This window comes from Narcine bancroftii, chromosome 3, assembly GCF_036971445.1.
Source record: "Narcine bancroftii isolate sNarBan1 chromosome 3, sNarBan1.hap1, whole genome shotgun sequence".
In the NCBI taxonomy this organism is placed as follows: Eukaryota; Metazoa; Chordata; class Chondrichthyes; order Torpediniformes; family Narcinidae; genus Narcine; species Narcine bancroftii.
Window position 1 is genome coordinate 212,455,618 of NC_091471.1, and position 21,956 is coordinate 212,477,573.

The following is a 21,956-nucleotide window of genomic DNA, read 5'->3' on the forward strand; positions in this document are numbered from 1 at the left end:
TATTGGCCATAATCAAGTTATAACATTAATTACTCATTTAAATTTAAAATTTAAATTAAATTATAATGTAGACATATAGCACAGTAGCAGGTCATTTCAGCCCATGTGTCCTTGCTGCCCCATTAACCTACAACCTCTGGTACATTTCGAACGGCGGGAGGAAACCGGAGCCCCCAGAGAAAACCCAAGTAGACATGGGGAGAACGTACAAACTCCTTACACACAGCATGGGATTCGAACCCAAGTTCTAATCACTGATGCTACATTATCATTGCATTAACTGTGTCGGCCCAAATCATTTGATGTGAAGATTTTGGAAGTATTTCTGATGAAAAATTTTCAAAATTTTTGCAAAACTTTCCATGAAAGGCCGTGCATCACAAATTACTGGATAATAGCAAGGAACATTCTGCAGATTTGCAGAGCAAATGGAATGTGCAATGTTGGTACTTTTATTCACACTCCATGGAGCTGACTTTCAGTGTCACTGATCTCTCTTAGTTTCTAGGTAAGGGGATAACACATTGGGTCACAGAACAAAAGACAATTGGAAGAACATTGTATGGAAATGGGGATACACAGCACATTTATCTCCATGAATTGAAATGCGATAACTAGTTATGACTTGATTCATGCCATTACCTATCATTTAAAGCAAACAAAGAATTGCAGGAGGCAATCAGCAGGTCAGACAGCCTCCATGGGGGTAGAATTCAGGTTGAAGCCCTTTATCAAGACTAAGCTAGTGTTTGTGAACTTGCATGTATAAAGGGGGAAAAGAAGCTGTAGAAGGGGTCCAGAAGTGATGAGAGCAGAACAGAAGATGTAAGAGGTGGAGAGACAGATGGAGGGAGAGTCCATTGGGAAGGAGAGCAGGGAAAGAACAGTTGGAGAGAGAGGGAAAAATAACTTCAGGGGATCTCCCTGCCACTCCCTCTAATATGATAGTTCTCCAACCATGCACTTTCCACTTCTATCTCTTACCTAATATTCAGAAACAGAACTGCCCCTACAGAACCGATGCCAGATCCTGCACCAATGAACTTATCTCCTCATACAAAGACACCATCCTGTCCCCCTTTCCCGTCTATATCTCAGGCACCAGTCATACTCTCCACCTCTTTAAAGAATATTGATTCTCCAGCACATATCTCCACCATGGATGTTCAACCATTTTGCACATCCATTCCCTGATCAGGAAGGCTTCATGGCCTTCTGCTTCTTTCTTGAACTCAGAGCTGTGCAATCCCCAACAATTAACACTCCACTTGGTGGAACCTGTCCACATCCTTAACAACTTCTCCTATTTACCCCAGATCCATGTGGTAGCCATGGGCACACATATGGGCTATAGCAACACCTGCCATTTTGTAGAGTATATGGAACAGCCTTGTTTCAATCCCACTCGGGTACCACTCCCCAACTCTTCCTCTGCCACATCGACGACTTCATTGATGCTACCTCAAAGTTCAGATTTATTGTCAGAGTACATACATGACATTAGATACAACCCTGAGATTCTTCTTCCTGTGGGTCAGGCAAAATTTCTCCTTAACAGTAGTGTAAAAAAAGTGTACTCTAGAAAAGATGCATAAACAAAAAAGAGAAATGTAAACAAACAGTAAGTGCAAACAATGTGCAATACAGAAAATAAATATTCACTAATAAATAAAGTGCACAAGTAAGCATCCTTAAATGAGTCCCTGATTGAGTTTGTTGTTGAGGAGTCTGATGGTGGAGGGGTAGCAGCTGTTCCTGAACCTGCTGGTGCAAGTCTTGTGGCATCTACACCTCTTTCCTGATGGCAGCATCGAGAACAGAATGTGTGCTGGGTGGTGTGGGTCTTCGATAATTGCTGCTGCTCTCCAAAGGCACTGTTCCCTGTAGATGTTCTCTATGGTGGGGAGAGTTTTGCTGGTGATGTCCACACTACCTCTTGCAGGGCTTTCCTGTACCTCCTGTACCATGAAAAACTTGACCAATTCATTAACTTTACTGTTAACCTTCACGTGCCCATTAACTATAACTGGACTGTTTCTGACACCTCCTTCCCCGTCCTGGTCCTCTCTATCTCCATCTCAGGTGATCCTCACCACCCAAGCCATGCCTTCTTCTCATTGCTACCATCAGGAAGGAGCCTGGAAACAAACACCCAACAGTATAAAAACAGCTTCTTTCCCTCTGCCATCAGATTTCTGAATGGACAATGAACCATAGACACTACCTCACTTTCTCTTCTTCTGTATTAATTTTGTCATTTATAGCAATTATAGCAATTTTGCAACTATAATGCATAATACTACTGTCACAAAACAACAAATTTCATGACACCTGATTCATGACCAATAAACCTGATTCTGAAACTATCCACTGATATCTTCTGCAATCTAACCAACTCCTGGATTACACGTCTTTTTTGAGCACCTCTCATTTCAATTTTTCTTTGTCTCAGTTAGTTTACCCTCATTTTGCTTCACTTTTCACCTCATTTTCAGTGAATAAAATACTCTAATGGACAATTCCTAAGCAGCTCAACTAGTAGTTTTTTTTAATATCATGGTTGGTTAATAAGACATGCCATTGCCTGTTTGCATTTTCACAATTCCGAGGATACAGCCTTACACTGCAGGATGGCCAAAATGTCCCCTTTTTAAAATATATTTGGATTTGTGGTGGTGTACATCTCTTGGAGCAAACCGGCCCCGCTTGTATCGCTGTGCTGGCAAGGCAGCTGCAGGAAGATGGCGCCGTCGGGGCTTGCTGATTGCCTCATGGCTTAGGCCACAGCTCGCGCCCCAGGCAACGTGGTGATGTCACCGCTGCGCAGGGTGGAACTCCTGTTGACCTTAAAGGGGCGCATGGGAAAGTCAAACAATTCAACTGGAAACCCCACCAGGTCCTGTGGTGTGTTTCTGTGTGTGTAGCAGCTGCTATATTGGTCACCCCACAGAGCCCAGACATTATCTGGTCTCCAACCATGGATTTGTTGGCGATAAGCGCTGTCTCTGTGAAACTCCCCCCCCTTTTGGACCCATTGACCTCACACGTGATTCAGGCAGGCAGAGGCGCAGTTTCATCTCAGGCAGATCACCCCTGACTCCACGATGTTTTACTATGTGGTGAGCGCTGTTGATGAAGAAACTGCAGCAAGAGTGGATGACCTGATCCACGATCCTCCAGAGGAGGGGAAGTATGTCGCTCTCAAAGCGCTCCTCCTCGGCACCTTTGGCCTCTCCCGTCGGCAGCCCGTGCGCAGAAGGTCACAAACCCTGCCTGATGTTTCAGCAAGCCTTCCTGGAACAAATGCTGGAAGACATCCAGCTCCTACTAATTGACGAGGACTTCTCGGACCCCCCAGAAGATCGCAGCACATGCTGGTGTGCTGTGGAGAACCAAACGGGAGAATGAGGCTGCCATGAATCAGGTCACCCGCCCCGGACCCAGCCGACCACAGCCCGCCCCCAGGCAGAAACCGGAGGAGCACCAATCCACCTGGTGTTTCTACCACCATCGATGGGAAGGGTCAGACTCTGGCTTTACCTTACCCTCAATTTAGTTTATGTGTCGCCTGAGTCCAGCGTGCTCGTTGAATGAAGTGATAGGAGAAGGTATTTGGTTCAACAAGCAGTTTATTATACAGCACAAGAATAAAACTTAACAGAGCTCTGGGTCAGTCGTTAGTTCATAGGTCACCTGCACAGTGAGCTATTCCCCAAGACTGACCCCTATTGTCCAGTCTGCTCAGTTTATATAGCTACAATTTACCATACAGAACAAAAGTTGGCTTCCTTTGCTAGATTTTTACATAAAGTATATCACCAGCAATTTCCTATTCTACAGTTTATCTCGGGTGTAGACCTCTTATCTTAAATCTTCCAGATCAGACCATCCTATTGTTTTGACCAGAAATCAATTCCTGCCCCAGATATTTCCAATCATCGTTCTGTTCCTGTCTGGCCAATGTCTTCTGTTCTCCTTAACACCTCCTCATGCCTTAATCTTCTTCCTAGACTGGCTTTCCATTCCCTTTGTTTCTTACAGGATATTCTTTGTTCTGGTCTGCCCTGTGTCTCCTGTGCTACTCAACACCTCCTTCAGTTGAACATTCCTCCTAAATCGTTTCATCCATTTCCTCTCCCTTGTGTTTTGGGAGCAGAAAATTCTGCCCCTACTGGACTCGGCCAACTTTGCTCCATGCTGTCATTGCCACTTAATTACCTTATACTTTTCCCTTAACCATGAAGTAAATATAAAAATTGTTATATAGTCCTCTATTCCGTGATATTTTAGCCCCTAGATTCCAACAGAAGCCCAAGCCCGCAAGTGCCACCAAGCCTGCTCATACCAGGGAAACGACCAAGTCAGCCGCCACTAATGGCTGGCCACACGAACAGCCTCTTACACGTGATCAACAAGGCCAATGGATGGCATTTCCTGGTGCCAGCGTGCTTCCCCGACCGCCCTCGAATCCCACACGAGAGCACGAGGCCCAACCCTGCGGGCAGCGAACGACACCAACATAAAGACCTTTGGCCTTTAACAGGTACACCTCGAGCCAGACAAATACCGCTGGAAGTTCCTGCTGGCCAGTGTGAGAACTGCGTTGCTAGGAGCCAATTTCCTCCGAGCGCACAGCCTGCTGGTCGACCTGAAGGGCAAGAGTCTCGAGCCTTCCAGACTCTCCGACTTGAACCATCCAGCGGACACAGCCCAGGGATAGCCACCGTTTACAAGCCCAGGAATGAGTACTCCTACATCCTAGATGAGTTCCCTGCCATTCTACGCCCACGATTCACTGTCACCATGCCCCAGCACGGCGTCCGCCACCTCATCACCACACAGAGCCCCCCACTCCTCACCAAGGCCAGACGATTGCTGCCAGAGAAGCTGCAGCTTGCGAAAGAGGAGTTCTCCCACCTCCAGGAACTCAGCATAGTCCTCTCCCCTGCACATGGTCCCAAAGGCCTCTGGGACTATCGCTGGCTCAACGACACCACACCTGACTGGTACTCCATCTCCACGTACAGGACTTCATGGCCAACCTACACGGCGCCAAGGTTTTCTCTAAGGTCAACTTGGTGAGGGGCTACCATCAAATCCCCGTACACCTGGATGATATTCGCAAAACCGCCATCATCACCCCGTTTGGCTTTTTTGAATGCCTTTTGGCCTGAAAAACGCAGCCTAAACCTTCCAGCAGTTCATGGACGCCGTGGGTAAAGACCTGGACTTCGTGTTCATCTATCACGACGCATCCTCATCGCCAGTTGAGAATACAATGAGCACAAGACCCATCTCCGCACACTGTGTGTCTGCCTGGCTGAATTCGGCTTCACCGTCAACGTAGCCAAATGTCAGTTTGGGAAAGAGTCGCTACAGTTCCTGGACCATACCATCACCGTGGATGGGGCAGCACCATCACAAGACAAGGTCAAGGCCATACAGCAATTCCCCAAGCCAGACACCCTCAAGGGCCTGCGGGAGTGCACCGGGATGGTTAACTTCTACCACTGCTTCATCCCGGGGGTTGTCCGCATAATGTGCCCACTGTTTGCCCTGATATCAGCCAAGCAAAAGACAGTCGAGTGGTCGAAAGAGGCTGAGACAGCCTTCGCATGGACCAAGACAGCCCTCGCTAGTGCCACCCTACTGGTCCACCCTTGTCCTGACACCCACACTGCACTCTCAGTGGATGTGTCCGCCATGGCCATCGGGGGCATCCTCGAGCAAGAAGTCAACGGGCAGTGGTGCCCGCTGGCGTTCTTCAGCTGGCACTTCTGACTACTTGAGCTGAAGTACAGTGCATTCGACAGGGAGCTCCTGGCCTTGTACCTCTCGATCAGGCACTTCCGCTACTTCCTGGAGGGCAGACTGTTCACAGCTTTCATGGACCACAAGCCGCTCACTCAGGCCCTCGCCATGGCTAAGGGTCCTTGGTCGGCATGCCAGCAGCGACACCTTTCCTACATCTTGGAGTTCACCACCGATATCCGACACCTGGCGAGTACAGACAACATAGTTGTCGACGTGCTTTCCAGACCTACCATCCACAACGTCCCCTGGACTGAACTACGCCAAATTAGCTCAGGCCCAGAGAGAGAATGAAGAGATGCAGGCATTCCGAACCGCCATCACCAGCCTGCACCTTGAGGACCTGAAGCTGCCGGGCAGCCACAACACGGTTCTGTGTGATGTCTTGACTGGCTCGTGTTAGGTCTGCTTTGTTCGAGAATGAGTGAGTCAGACACCAGACTGAGTCGAAATCAAGGTTCTTTATTACCGGATTGTAACACTTGCAACTAACAGTGTTAGTTGGAGAAGGCGCATTCTAACGATATCAGCAAATGGTGTTTTTTTATAACTCAGGACACACACTTAGTAAATGATCATACCATTACACTGTCCAATGAATAAGCTGTTGCTACCCTTCTCTGTTAGTCTGCTGCTCATCAGCTTGTTAGTGCCAAACTTATCTTGAGCGTACAAGGTCGCACCTGCATCCTGTTACTCCTTAGTACTGGGTGACTCCTTCTCCAGTCCCATCTCATGATGTTTTTACCTTACAATCCCTCCTTTGTCCTCTTTAGAGGACAATCTTGCCCTGACTATGCTACCACCGCGTTACATTAGTTCGCCTATTATTGCCAAGCTCTATATAGGTTCTGTTCACGGGGTTTTTTGGCTGGTGGGTGAGGGCTCCCCCCAACCCTCTTTAGCGTATACCCCCCATCCGTTTCCCCGATCCCATTGCCCGTTTACAAGTTTCCTCCCCGTTTTCCCCCAAGCAAATAACTGGCTATCCCTTCTAAGCATTTGTAATTAGTTAAGATAAAAGTTAACATTTGTGCTACAATCTATTTTATAATCCCTCCTCCCCGTCACATTCTCCATCAGACTCCGGATCGATCTCAGCATTTTTTGACGCCTCCTGTGACGTGAGATAGTCCCGCTCCGTAGCTTGTAGAGCTTGATATTTTGGAGGCAGCTCATCGCGGTTGGCAAAGGCTCTCTCAATGGTCCTCGTGACCAGCATTCGAATGCATGGAATACAACAACAGCCACAAGTGAGAAAAATGGATACAGAAATGAACAATCCTAGGAAAAGTTGTCCCAACATTGTGCCCCATTTCCCAAACACTCCATGTAACCAGGACAAAACAGGGTTAGAGACTCCAGATTGGGCTTTTAATTCCTTCGCCAATGCCTTAAGTTTTGTCAGCCCCTTAGTGAGTGACCCATCTGGCCCTGCGTTATTAGAGATAGAAGTGCAGCATAGATCGAACTGGAAGGTGCTATCCTTGTCTTTATCTATCTTCAGAATAACTTTGGCCCCACATGGATCCGAACTACTCTGTTGGCTTGTTTGGCAACCCATCAGCAGGAATGCCCATAGGGCCCTCGACATTGTCCACATGAGTCTCATCATATTTTCCAATACTCACTACTTGTTATTTTGCCTTGGAGCAAAAGGCAAAATGATGCCAATTATTATCCCCTGGTTTGTCAATTCTTACCGACCTATCTGTCACAGCGGTAACAGTGTATGGTCCAGTCCATCTAATTTCAGTCCAATGTACCTTCCCTGGTTTACGGATATACACCAGGTCTCCCTCCTTCACTGGAACTCCTTCAGTGTCCGGGTTCTCCTTATTTGCATTCGCCACATGTTGTGAAACTAAAGCAACCATATTACCCAGCATCTGCATATAATGGTCCAGTTCCACTTCCCTTTCTTCCCAATTCTTTACCCAGGCTGGATCAGTCTTTGGACCGGGCATGGGTCGACCCGTTAGAATCTCATGTGGTGACAGGAAGGTATCTTTGGCCTTCTCTTGTCGCATAGACATCAGTACTAATGGCAATGCCTCGACCCAATTCAACCTGGTCCCACCCAAAACCTTTCCTAATTTGGATTTTTATTGTCCTGTTTGCCCTTACTACTAGCCCCTGGCTCTCAGGCCTGTAGACGCTACTGAAACGGTGTTTGATCCCTAAGTATTCTTCAACCTGTCAGATCAGCTCATTCTTAAAGTGGGACCCATTATCAGAGCAAATTCTGCTGGGGACCCCGTAGCGGGGTATCAACTCTCGCGTCAGCCAGCCTATTACACTATCCGCATCCTCCCTCTTTGTTGGGACAGCCTCCACCCACCGTGAGAACTTATCTACCGCCACTAAGAGATATCGGTATCCTTCCTTTGTCCTAAGGTCAATACCCATATCTGTATAGTCAATATAGATCTCTTTCCATGGGGCCGTCGGTACTGGAAATCGTAAAAGTGGGTGGGGTAAGGTGATCTTTCGGTTATGGCCATTGCAGATAGTACATTCAGCTCTAAAGTTGTCAATGTGCTCGCGTAAGTGGGGATTCCACCAATGTTGTTTAAGCGTATTATAAGTTTTGGTGGCGCTAATGTGAGTCGGCTCATGTGCTTCTTCAAATAATAGCGGAAGTAATTGGCGGGGGGCAACTATCGTACCTATCGGGGAGCGCCAGACATGTACGGTCCGATTGTCATAGATGATCTCCTGTCGTGTAGCACCGCGTTTCATCCATTCCTCTTTCTCACTTGGGCTAGCTTTTTCCTGTATTTCTATCAGGTGTTCAATATTTGGTGGGGGTCCCTCTCCCTCCTTCTCCTTTTGGTCACTCAACTTACTACTATTTTCTCTTCTCTCTAATACCTCTTTTTTGCCATGGGACCTCAGAATCATCCCCTGTATAGGTTCTTGATATCCAGTAACCTGTTTGGCTGCTCTGTCAGCCGCTGTGTTTCCTTTCCCTTCCTTTGTGTTTTGTAGGGAATGGCCTGCCACCTTAATTAGGCTTAGAGCCCGGGGAAGCATGACTGCCCTGACAAGTCTCCGTAAAACCAGATCATGTCGGAGAGATTTATTGTCAGAGTACATACATGACATCACATACATCCAGAGACTGTGTGAGAGAGAGAGAGAGAGAGAAAGAGAGAGAGAGAGAGAAAGAGATAGAGAGGCAGATACACAGAGCATGAGAGATAGAGAGAGAAAATGCCTTGCACTGGCCCCACTGGGAGAAAAGTCTTCAGATTAACACTTCCGTTTCATGGTTACACCTTTAAAAGGTTCTCATCCTGTGATCACTGGTCTGGATCAGATTGGGTCTCCCACCACTGGGAACCACCACTCCTTCCTTCCCTCCCACCTCGAGTGAGCTATACGTCAGCCCACAATGTCTGCCCTGATCCCACAATGGTGGGGGTGCGGGAAAGAGGGAGGGAGAGAGGATAAAACAGGATCCCATTTGATGCTGAGCTGGAATTGTGGGCACAAAATTAAAACCAAATTGTATTTCTCTGCCCTGCCCCACCTGGGGATTTCAGGGCAGCACCGCCACAGATTGGGATTGGGAGGGGGAGTGGGTGAGAGAGGAGGGGGGGGAGAAGAGAGAGAGGGGGAGAGAAGAGAGGGGGGGAGGGGGAAAGGAGGGAGGGAGAGAGCAAACCCGGACACTTTGTGGCTGGAAACCGGAAACAGGCACTTTTCCTTTCCCTTCTGTGTTTTGTTTCTTCCAGCTTATCTAAGACCCTACGCTTTAGAATTTTGTTTCCCTCACCTGTCAGGAACATCTCGGTGCTCCCGGGTAACCACCCCATCTTCCTCCAGCGATCTACACATTTTCGGAGAATTCTTTGTTTCTCCAATGCCTCTTTACTGGTATTTCGCTTCTCTAATTCCTGATTAATTTCCCTAATAACTTGGTCAAAGGTCTTAGCAGGCAACTGTGCAGCCATTGCTGTGGGGTCGCTTCCTAATGCCTCTCTTAATTTAGGTTCTTGTCCGTTTAGAGGATCTATGTTAACAAAAATCGCCTTTAAAAATGTCTCCTTGCAGGCCGGATGACAAAAGTTTTTTAGTGAAACAGTCTCCAAGTCTGGTCCTCCGGTGAACCTCAGACTGTCCTGTATACTCTGATTGCTCGTCTTCCACTCTCTGTTTTCCCAAAGAGGTCTGAAAGTTAGGTTACAACTAGGAAACCAAGTTTTTGGGCTATATTTTTGTCCAGTTTCCCTGTACCAATCTATGAATTTACGTAACTGTATCTCCTTGGTGATGCTGGGAATACCTTCACTTAACTTGTCAAAAATATTAAGAATAAACCGTGTGTCTCTTAAGATTCTGTCAACTTTTTCATTGATATCTCCTACCTGATCCGGACACAGCTTTTGCAGTCTTTGGTCGTCGCCCTTGTTCACCAGGCAGGCATCTCTGAGTACTCTTTTTGTCGTCTCAAGGTCTCTAATGTCCGCTGTGGTATTCCACCAGGGCGAATTTGGGAAATAAATTCTTAAGTTTTCAAGTGTACAGACATTATCATACCTACCGGACATTTATAAGCGAGTCTTATACAATTGAGACCAATAAGCCTGAACCTTCGTTTTCTTTCAAAGCCCAACCTTCACGTGGGAGATTTCTCCTCTTAATAACTGGTTTAGGGCAGAAAACTCAGGTCCCCAATTGTTCTTAGACCACCTTCTCACTCTATTTGACTTTGCAACGTCACAATAAAGACTTTTTAAACTCTAGTAGTTTGTCGGCGAAGCACTTATCAAATGTCACTAAAACACCTTAAGGACTTTTATAGTTTTGTCTGTAAACACTTACGTGTTACAATCCTGGCAGGTGACGACCTTCAATTATGATCGTCTAATTTGTCCGATCTCCAGTTCTTACTGACAATCATAAAGATTTTAAGAGAGAGAATTTTGTTAAAACAGGCTTCTCTGGACCTTTTTGTCAGCCGGCTGAGATGATTGTCAAGAAAAACAGAAACCGTCGTCTAGTGTCCACTCACCCATCACGTCGGGGTCACCAAATTGTTAGGTCTGCTTTGTTTGAGAATGAGTGAGTCAGACACCAGACTGAGTGGAAATCAAGGTTCTTTATTACCGGATTGTAACACTTGCAACTAACAGTGTTAGTTGGAGAAGGCGCATTCTAACGATATCAGCAAGTGGTGTTTTTTTATACCTCAGGACACACACTTATTAAATGATCATACCATTACACTGTCCAATGAATAAGCTGTTGCTACCCTTCTCTGTTAGTCTGCTGCTCATCAGCTTGTTAGTGCCAAACATCTTGAGCGTACAAGGTCGCACCTGCATCCTGTTACTCCTTAGTACTGGGTGACTCCTTCTCCAGTCCCATCTCATGATGTTTTTACCTTACACTCGCCATGACCGGTAGTCCCCCTGCAGGGGAGGCAGGAGGCATTCTGGACAATTCACGACCTGGCCCACCACTCAGTCAAGACATCGGTGTGCATGGTGGCCGAACATTTCGTCTGGGACAGATTAAAAAACAAGTGGCCCAGATGACGAGGAATTGCATGTACTGCCAAGCCTTTAAAGTCCAGTGCCATGTCAGACCCCCCATACAAAATTTTGACCTGCCAGCCAGGAGGTTTAACCATATGCACATCGATATAGTGGGCCCCACTATCTCCTGACTGTGGTCTGCCAAGTCCTGCGCCAGAGCCCTGCTCACTAACTGGGTCACCTGGTTCAGCGTTAGAGCCCACATGACCAACGACAGGGGCGCCCAGTTCACCTCCGCCCTCTGGGCACAACTGGCCAACTGCTTGGGAATCAAGCTCCACCACACCACAACTTATCATCCCCAGGCGAATGGACTCGTGGATTCCTTTCATCGGCACCTCAAGGCGGCTCTCATGGCGCGGCTAAAAGGACCCAATTGGACAGACAAACTGCCGTGGGCCGTGCTTGGCATTTGAACGGCTCTGAAGGAGGTTCTCCAGGCTTCATCCACGGAACTCGTCTACAGTGCACTGCTGTAACTACCAGGGGAGTTCTTCGGAGCAGGCGCAGAATCTGGAGGTGAGATCCCAACCCTTTTCGCGGACCTCTGCAACAGATTTACCTCGCTGGCACCCCCACCGCCAACCCACCCCGGCAAACACCTGGCGAACATCCCCAAGGTGCTGGCCTCAGCAGGGTTCGTTTTCATCTGACATGGCCCGCACCTGACCCCCCTGCAGTGCCCGTACAAGGGCCCGTACAAGGTCTTCCACCGATCGGGAAAGACTTTCACCCTGGACATTGGGGGCAGGGAAGAATTATTCACGGTCGACAGACTGAAGCCGGCACACGTGGACTTAGATCAACCCGTTCAGATGGCCCAACCTAGGCGGAGGGGTTGGCCGCCCAAGCTGCGGGATGCGTAAGCCGGTTCTGGGGGGGGGGGTTGTGTGGCGGTGCACATCTCTTGAAGCGAATTAGCCCCGCTTGTATTGCCGCGCTGGGAGGGCAGCTGCAGGAAGATGGCGCCGTCAGGTATTGCTGATTGCCTTGTGGCTTAGGCCACAGCTCACACCCTGGGCAACGTGATGTCACCGCTACGCAGGGCGGAACTCCTGTTGACCTTGAGGGGCACGTGGGAAATTCAAATAAACGATTCAACTGAAACCTCCACCGTGTCCAGTGGTGTGTATCTGTGTGTGTAGCAGCTGCTACAGATTTACCCTTACTGATATTAATAAAGCCTGTATCTCTTCTACTTCTCGCTTTTCTGCCCTTATCCTACCTCTCACCAGCCAGAACAAGGACTCGCCTTCCACCCCACAGCACTTGCATCTGATACATTATCCTCTACATTTCCACCAGCTTCAGCACAGACACACTGCACTCCTTATCTGCTCTCTCTCTCTCTCTTGCTCTCACTCGCACTCTCTCTCCCTCCCCGTTGAGACTCCTCAGTCTGCTCTTCCTTTCTGTACCATCTGCTCCTCTTCCCCCCCACCCCCACTTCAGGCACTTCCTGCTGTGATTGCAGAAAGTGCCAAATTTCTCCCTACATTTCTTCCCTTGCCACCATCCAGAGCTACAAACAGAACTGTCAGGTGAGGTAGAGCTTCACATGCACATTAGGGTTAGGATAAGAAGAAATTTTTCCTGGCTTGCAGGAAATTTGAACTCCGAATTTGAACTGTGCGCTACATGAAAGAATGACACTCACAAGTGTGGTCAGGTTAAGCTCTGGTTTATTAGGGCTCAAGCCCAACTTTTATATCGTTCAAGTTCCCACCATTTGCCCCGATTACTGGCATGACATTCTGCATGAAAAAGGCGGGTTTTTCTGCCCACAGTACACCCTTGCATGACAATATCTTCTTCCCCACGTGCTACCCCAGTCTGTTGGCTGTACAGTGGGATCTGTGCCTTTTTAGGGTCACTGGCCCTTTAGGCTGCTTTAGCTACTGCTGACTGGACACACCTCCTGAGATTGATTCTACCCAGAACCCTTGCATGCTCCCCATTCCTTCTACTAAGATCAGTTGATGAGGCTGGCTGCTGCTCTATAGTCAATAAAAACCTATCATCGATTTCATAACCTCAGTCTTTTGCGGTAATTGATGGTGTATCATTAGCGCAAGGTTATTACAGCGCCAGAAACCCGGGTTTGAATCCAGTGCTGTCTCTAAAGAATTTGTACATTCTGCCCGTGTCTGCGTGCATTTCCTTTGGGTGCTCTGATTTCCCCCCCCCCGCCCCACGGACTTGTAGGTTGGAAGGACCTCATACCGCGTGGTATGCTTATATTAAATGAACTGATACCCTAATGCATTCCCAAGATGACTAGATACTTTTTATAAAGAATTGGGTTTGTGCTCGGAACTTTTTATTCATTGTGCAGGTAAATCATCAGTTTTGTTGTTTCTGCTATGAGAACAGAAGTTTAAAGAACGTACTCTTCTTTCATGTCCCTTGTGCTTTTATAACTTTGGATCAGCTGTCTTGACAATTCAAGATGCCCCGAACCTTAAGGAAGATCTTTATTCATTGGATTCTGATACAGTTCACCACTCTTTACATTGGGTCACCGTAGGTGGTGCCGGTAGAGGACCCATGATTCGGAGCCGAACAGGAGTGTGGGTATGACAACGGCTCTGTATACGCTTATCTTTGTGAGGTTTTTCAGTTGGTTGTTTTTCCAGACTCTTTTGTGTAGTCTTCCAAAGGCGCTATTTGCCTTGGCGAGTCTGTTGTCTATCTCATTGTCGATCCTTGCATCTGATGAAATGGTGCAGCCGAGATAGGTAAACTGGTTGACCGTTTTGAGTTTTGTGTGCCCGATGGAGATGTGGGGGGGCTGGTAGTCATGGTGGGGAGCTGGCTGATGGAGGACCTCAGTTTTCTTCAGGCTGACTTCCAGGCCAAACATTTTGGCAGTTTCCGCAAAGCAGGACGTCAAGCGCTGAAGAGCTGGCTCTGAATGGGCAACTAAAGCGGCATCATCTGCAAAGAGTAGTTCACGGACAAGTTTCTCTTGTGTCTTGGTGTGAGCTTGCAGGCGCCTCAGATTGAAGAGACTGCCATCCGTGCGGTACCGGATGTAAACAGCGTCTTCATTGTTGGGGTCTTTCATGGCTTGGTTCAGCATCATGCTGAAGAAGATTGAAAAGAGGGTTGGTGCGAGAACACAGCCTTGCTTCACGCCATTGTTAATGGAGAAGGGTTCAGAGAGCTCATTGCTGTATCTGACCCGACCTTGTTGGTTTTCGTGCAGTTGGATAATCATGTTGAGGAACTTTGGGGGACATCCGATGCGCTCTAGTATTTGCCAAAGCCCTTTCCTGCTCACGGTGTCGAAGGCTTTGGTGAGGTCAACAAAGGTGATGTAGAGTCCTTTGTTTTGTTCTCTGCACTTTTCTTGGAGCTGTCTGAGGGCAAAGACCATGTCAGTGGTTCCTCGGTTTGCGCGAAAGCCGCACTGTGATTCTGGGAGAATATTCTCAGCGACACTAGGTATTATTCTATTTAGTAGAATCCTAGCGAAGATTTTGCCTGCAATGGAGAGCAACGTGATTCCCCTGTAGTTTGAGCAGTCTGATTTCTCGCCTTTGTTTTTGTACAGGGTGATGATGGTGGCATCACGAAGATCCTGAGGCAGTTTACCTTGGTCCCGACAAAGCTTGAAAAACTCATGCAGTTTGGCCTCTACCGGCACCACCTACGGCTCCTAGAACGCTTCCACCAGCGTTGTATCCGCTCCATCCTCAACATCCATTGGAGCGCTTTCATCCCTAACGTTGAAGTACTCGAGATGGCAGAGGTCGACAGCATCGAGTCCACGCTGCTGAAGATCCAGCTGCGCTGGATGGGTCACGTCTCCAGAGTGGAGGACCATCGCCTTCCCAAGATCGTGTTATATGGCGAGCTCTCCACTGGCCACCGTGACAGAGGTGCACCAAAGAAAAGGTACAAGGACTGCCTAAAGAAATCTCTTGGTGCCTGTCACATTGACCACCGCCAGTGGGCTGATAACGCCTCAAACCGTGCATCTTGGCGCCTCACAGTTTGGCGGGCAGCAGCCTCCTTTGAAGAAGACCGCAGAGCCCACCTCACTGACAAAAGGCAAAGGAGGAAAAACCCAACACCCAACCCCAACCAACCAATTTTCCCTTGCAACCGCTGCAATCGTGTCTGCCTGTCCCGCATCGGACTGGTCAGCCACAAACGAGCCTGCAGCTGACGTGGACTTTTTACCCCCTCCATAAATCTTCGTCCGCGAAGCCAAGCCAAAGAAGACATTGGGTCAGGAACTTGCACAAGGAGAATGTCTTGTCAACCAATCATGTCGGAAAATGCTGGTTGAGCTGTTGGGAACAATCCAGAACTTCAAATATCAAAGAAAATCGTGCGCAATAAGAGACGGAAAGTGACTAAAACTAACTGAGACTGAAAAAGAGATGGACAGAAAGTAACTTACGTTATGATTTTACAGAATGTCTCCAAATTAAAATTAGGGTCAATGGAGCTTAATGTTTGATGCGAGAAGAAACATTTTGCAGAATTAGACTCAAATAAATAAGCTCTATATTTATTGTTTAATGGGGGATTACAACAAATTTACATGGTTAATCTATTTTGAATGTGAGGTACCTATCTGGTGAAGATTGAGGTGGAGTACGCCAACATAGGCAGTATTTAATGCATACACGTGAAACTTTCCACTCGGTCTTCAATATCAGTCAGTGCTGATTGTCATGCGGTTTCAGTCATTATGAATCTTGTGAAACTAATTTGGCAGGGGGGGTGGTGGGGAACCAGAGTGCTAGGGCTGAAGAAGGGGGAAACAGCAGTAAAGTGAAGATGGTGTGCAGCAAGAATGACAGGCAGGCAACAAGACAAAATTAATGCTGGAGGGATGACAAAGACATGGGTGCATTCAGAAACTGGTCTAAGTGTATTATACTTAAATGTACACAGCTTTAGAAGCAAGGTAGATGAACTTGCTGTACAGCTGCAGGTTGGAGGGTACAATGCTGTGGCTATTACTCAGTTGTAGCTAAAGGATGGATGTAATTGAGAGCGGAACGTCCAAGCATACACAGTGTATCGCAAGGAAAGGCAGGGAGGCAGAGGGAAAGCAACAATATTAAATCATTGGAAAGAAGGTACATAGGATCAGAGAGGTAAAGTCTTTATGGGTTGAGTTAAGGAAGGGTAAAGGTAAAAGGACCTGAATGACTGTTATATACAGGCCCCCAAAGAGCCGCTGGGATGTGGATTTCAAAATACAACTGGGTATGTCAGAAGGACAGTGTTATAATAATTATGGGGGATTTTAACATGAAAGTAGATTAGGAAAGTCATGTCGATACAGGATCCCGGGAGGGAGAGTTTGTAGAATGCCTGTGGGATAGCTTTTTTGAGCAGTTGTTGATGAGCCCACCAGGGGATCGGCTGTTCTGGATTGGGCACTGTGTAATAAACCAGAGGTGATTAGAGAGCTTAAGGTAAACCTAAGGAGGCAGTGATCTCTGTATGGTTGAGTTCACTTTGAAATTTGAAAAGTAAAGGCAAGAGTCCAATGTGTCGATATTTCAGTGGAGTAAAGAAAATTACAGTCGCATGAGAGGAACTGGCCAAAGTCAATTGGAAAAACACTAATGGGGGAGACAGCAGATCAGCAACGGCTGGAGTTTATGCACATTACGAGGAAAGTTCAGGTTAGTCACGCACCAAAATGAAAGAAATTTGTGAATGGAAAAATGAGACAATTGTGGCTGACGAGGGAAGTTACAACCAGTAAAAGCAAAAGAGAGGGCAAACAAGGAAGCAAAAATAAGTGGGAAGATAAAGGACTGGGAAACTTCTAAAAACTTGGAGAAGACACTTAGGAAAGTGACTAGGAAGGAAAAGATGAATTATAAAAGGTTAACAAGTAATATCAAAGAGCATAGAACATTACAGCACAGAAACAGGACTCTTCAGCCCTTCTAGTCTGTGCTGAACCATTTTTTGCCTAGTCCCACTGAACTGCACCCAGTCCATACCCCTCCATACCTCTCCCATCCATGTAACTGTCCAAATTAGTCTTAAATGTTAAAATGGAGCCCACATTTGCCATTTCAGCCCTTTTCCTGAATACTGATTTTTTTAAAAATTAAGACTTCTCACAAAAGCTTTTTTAAATAAATAAGGAGTAAACATACCAAAAGCATTTAAAAAAAAAATAAAAGAGTGAAAATAAGACAAGAGTAGACTTAAGACCAACACAAAATGACAATGGAGAAATTTTAATGGGATAGACAAGGAAATGGCAGTAGAATGGAATAAATTTTCTGGATCAGTCTTCAATGTGGAACACATTATTAGCATATGAGACTCTCATGGCTCTCTGGGAAGAGAAGTGAGTGCGGTTAAGATCATGAGAGAGTAGGTACTTGGGAAGCTGAATGGTCTAAGGGAAGATGTCTCCTGGATCAGATGGATTACACCCTCAAAGGAGGTAGCTGTAGAGATTGTGGAGGCATTGATAATGATCTTCCAGGAATCAATGGAGTCAGGCATGCTTCCGGTGGGAGTGGAGGATCGCGAATGTCACTCCAATGTTTAAGAAGGGAATGAAGCAGCAAAAAGGAATTTGTAGACCTATTAGCCAGGCATCGGTGGTTGGGAAACTGTTGGAGTCAATTGTGATAGCATGCAAGAACAGGGATGTAATGTTGAAACTCAACATGGTTATCCAACTGCACGAAAACCAACAAGGTCGGGTCAGATACAGCAATGAGCTCTCTGAACCCTTCTCCATTAACAATGGCGTGAAGCAAGGCTGCGTTCTCGCATCAACCCTCTTCAATCTTCTTCAGCATGATGCTGAACCAAGCCATGAAAGACCTCAACAATGAAGACGCTGATTACATCCGGTACCGCACGGATGGCAGTCTCTTCAATCTGAGGCGCCTGCAAGCTCACACCAAGACACAAGAGCAACTTGTCCGTGAACTACTCTTTGCAGACGATGCCGCTTTAGTTGCCCATTCAGAGCCAGCTCTTCAGTGCTTGACGTCCTGTTTTGCGGAAACTGCCAAAATGTTTGGCCTGGAAGTCAGCCTGAAGAAAACTGAGGTCCTCCATCAGCCAGCTCCCCACCATGACTACCAGCCCCCACCTAATTCTTCATCGGGCACACAAAACTCAAAACAGTCAACCAGTTTACCTATCTCGGCTGCACCATTTCATCAGATGCAAGGATCGACAACGAGATAGACAACAGACTCGCCAAGGCAAATAGCGCCTTTGGAAGACTAACAAAAGAGTCTGGAAAAACAACCAACTGAAAAACCTCACAAAGATAAGCGTATACAGAGCCGTTGTCATACCCACACTCCTGTTCTGCTCCGAATCATGGGTCCTCTACCGGCATCACCTACGGCTCCTAGAATGCTTCCACCAGCGTTGTCTCCGCTCCATCCTCAACATTCATTGGAGCGACTTCATCTCTAACATCGAAGTACTCGAGATGGCAGAGGCCGACAGCATCGAATCCACGCTGCTGAAGATCCAACTGCGCTGGGTAGGTCACGTCTCAAGAATGGAGGACCATCGCCTTCCCAAGATCGTGTTATATGGCGAGCTCTCCACTGGCCACCGTGACAGAGGTGCACCAAAGAAGAGGTACAAGGACTGCCTAAAGAAATCTCTTGGTGCCTGCCACATTGACCACCGCCAGTGGGCTGATATCGGCTCCAACTGTGCATCTTGGCGCCTCACAGTTCGGCGGGCAGCAACCTCCTTTGAAGAAGACCGCAGAGCCCACCTCACTGACAAAAGACAAAGGAGGAAAAACCCAACACCCAACCCCAACCAACCAATTTTCCCCTGCAACCGTGTCTATCTGTCCCGCATCGGACTTGTCAGCCACAAACGAGCCTGCAGCTGATATGGACATTTACCCCCTCCATAAATCTTTGTCTGCGAAGCCAAGCCAAAGAGAAAGAGATAAAGTACTAGTGAGACCTCACTTGGAGTACTGTGTACAGTTTGGGCACTGTATTTGAGAAAAGATGTGCTGCTGTTGGAGGAATGAAAGGGTTAGCATATGAGGAACATTTATTTGCTCTTGGACGGTACCCATTGGAGTACAAAAAGATGGGGGAGGGGGGACCTCATCGGGGTATTTCAAATGCTGAAAGGCCTGGACAGAGCAGATGTGGTAAGATTTTTTCCCATAGTTGGGGATTCTAGGTCAAGGGGGAGGGATAACTTCAGGATAAAAGGGCATCAATTTAAAACAAAGATGCGGAAAAATTACTTTAGACAAAGGGTTGTGAGTCTGTAGAACTTGTTGCCACAGCTGGCTGTGGAAGCGAGGTTGTTGGGTGTATTTAAGGCAGAGATTAACAGGTATTTGATTAGTCAGGGCATCAAGGGTTTTGGGGAGAAAGCCGGGGCGTGGGGGTGAGTGAGATGATGGTTCAGCTCATGATTAGAATGGTGGAGCATCCTTGATGGGCCAATGGGCTTACTGCTCTTATATCTTGTGAAAGAAAAGTTTTCTATTTGGCAATGGGATGTACTGAGGTGAAAACCTGTCATCTGCAAGAGGAAAAAATTGGATGATTTGTATTAATTGCTACATATTTTGAACATTTTTGCTTATGAAATCACCAACATTCAAAGGCGTACACTGAAAATGCTGATATAATTTATTTGTTAATATTGCAGAAAGAAGTGCACTTTCCGGTGTGGCTGGACAATTCTGTGAGCAGGCCTCGCTGAATAAAGGACTGAGCAAATCAATGGGTTTTCTGGCAATTACCGACAAGGTGTCAGATTTGGATTCTTTTCACATGGCTTCTGGGCATGAAGATACAGTTGATGTACATCAGAAGTTACAGACTAGACCTTATGGTTTGGATAGGAAGTCCAATTTAATTTGCGATCATGGCAATAAGAAGCAATGGACCTCCACCGTTGACCTAGGTTGTTACAATAGAAAAATAATGCCAACCGGAGATAGTTCCCATCGACATAGCCTTTGTCCACAGGGGACGGGTGAGCAGAGTATAAACTCTTTCCAAGTCAGAGAGAAGCATCTAGACTTGGGGAAAGTATCAACTTCGTCCGGTCTTCACAGGTCTCATCATATGTCTGAACTTTCCACCCTGTCTGCTCTCTCGGGTGTTTATGAAAGGATCAAAGAACGGCAAAAGAGGTTATGGGTTCTGAGAGAAGCAATGGATGTGGATGGTAAGTGCAACACAGCATGTTTTGTCTACTCATACTAAGAGGTACAAATGTAAGGGAAGGAAGAAAACATCTGATTGTAGATGTAATGGCTCAGATTTTCTTTGCTTAGTACGAATTGGCATCTGTCATTAGTCAGACCTATCCCACTATCATTCAGCTCAATAAGTTTTGGTTCAGTTCTTCAAAGTCAGTGAAAAGAGTATGGGAACAGGGATTCCAATAAGAAGTCCTGGTTGTAAATGAAATTTACAAAAAATAGAGGACATTTTATGAAATTAAATGCTCAAGAATTGAATGAAATAAAGAGGGCAAGATAAAAGATTTAAAAAAAGAACAATTTGACATTTTTAATTTAAATTTGCTATTTTAAAATCTGTTTCAATCACTTTGAAAGAGTGAGGCCACCTGTTTGTAGTAGCGATTGTACTAAAATCATTAATGTTAACAATGTGTTAAATGCACTTGTGGTACTAGTCCACTTGCATGAGATATCTATTACACAAATAGTGTACATCTCTCATGCTGATACAGAAACAAGAATTTCAGTACATACTTAGTATGGGGCCGATTTCAAAGTATTTCCTTTGCAAGGCCTCATGATAGAGAAGAATAACTTGCACTAATTTTTAATTTTAAAAATTTAGACATACAGGCCCTCTGGTCCATGAACCCTTGTCACCCAAATACCTCAAGTAACCTACAGCCCCCGTACATTTTGAAGGGAGAGGGGAAACTGAAACACCTGGGGAAAACCTGCACATTCACGTGGAGAACGTACAAAGTCCTAACAGACAGCATGGGATTCGAACCCAAATCGCTAGTGCTGTGTTAACTGCTACACTAACTGTGCGGCCCTGCATTTATTTCCTTATTTTACTTGCCTTACCATCTAAGGAGATGCAGCTAAGTGCCAATACTTTAACCATCATTTTAGCTTGGATTTTTGGCTGAATATTCAATAACAATACTAATGTATTTAAGACAGAGATCGTTTTTCTTTAGAGTAATAGAGGAATTAGCAGTTATGGGCAGATAAGTGGGGCATTACGGTTGGCATAGCAGTTAGCGCAATGTTGTTACAGTGCCATCGTTTGGGACTGGGGTTCGAATCAAGTGCTGTCTGTTAGGAGTTTGTACATTTTCCCCATCTCTGCATGGGTTTTCCCTGGAGGCTGATTTCCTCCCACTGTTCAAAATGTTCCAGGGGTTGTAGGTTAATTGGGTGGCATGGACTCAGTGGACGAAATGGCCTGTTCCTGTGCTGTATGTCTAAATTTATTTTAAAAAGTGGAGCAGGGCAGACTTGACATACCAGATGGCCAACTCCTGCTTTGATTTTTTTTAATGCTCTCATGTAATTTTGGAATAGAAAATTTTGGTTTATGCATTCCTTTGCCTGGCAGATGGACCTATTATTTT

General features: G+C 46.4%; 1 protein-coding gene across 8 annotated transcripts in view; it reads left to right on the forward strand.

Annotated features, from left to right (window-relative positions):
• Positions 1-21,956, forward strand: part of ptpn13 (protein tyrosine phosphatase non-receptor type 13) — a 384,832-nt gene that overhangs the window by 129,396 nt on the left and 233,480 nt on the right. For all 8 annotated transcript variants that reach the window (XM_069926529.1, XM_069926531.1, XM_069926532.1 and 5 more), the window contains one exon: positions 20,013-20,537. In XM_069926529.1, the coding sequence (XP_069782630.1) occupies positions 20,013-20,537 (525 nt within the window). The remainder of the gene's footprint in view (positions 1-20,012; positions 20,538-21,956) is intronic.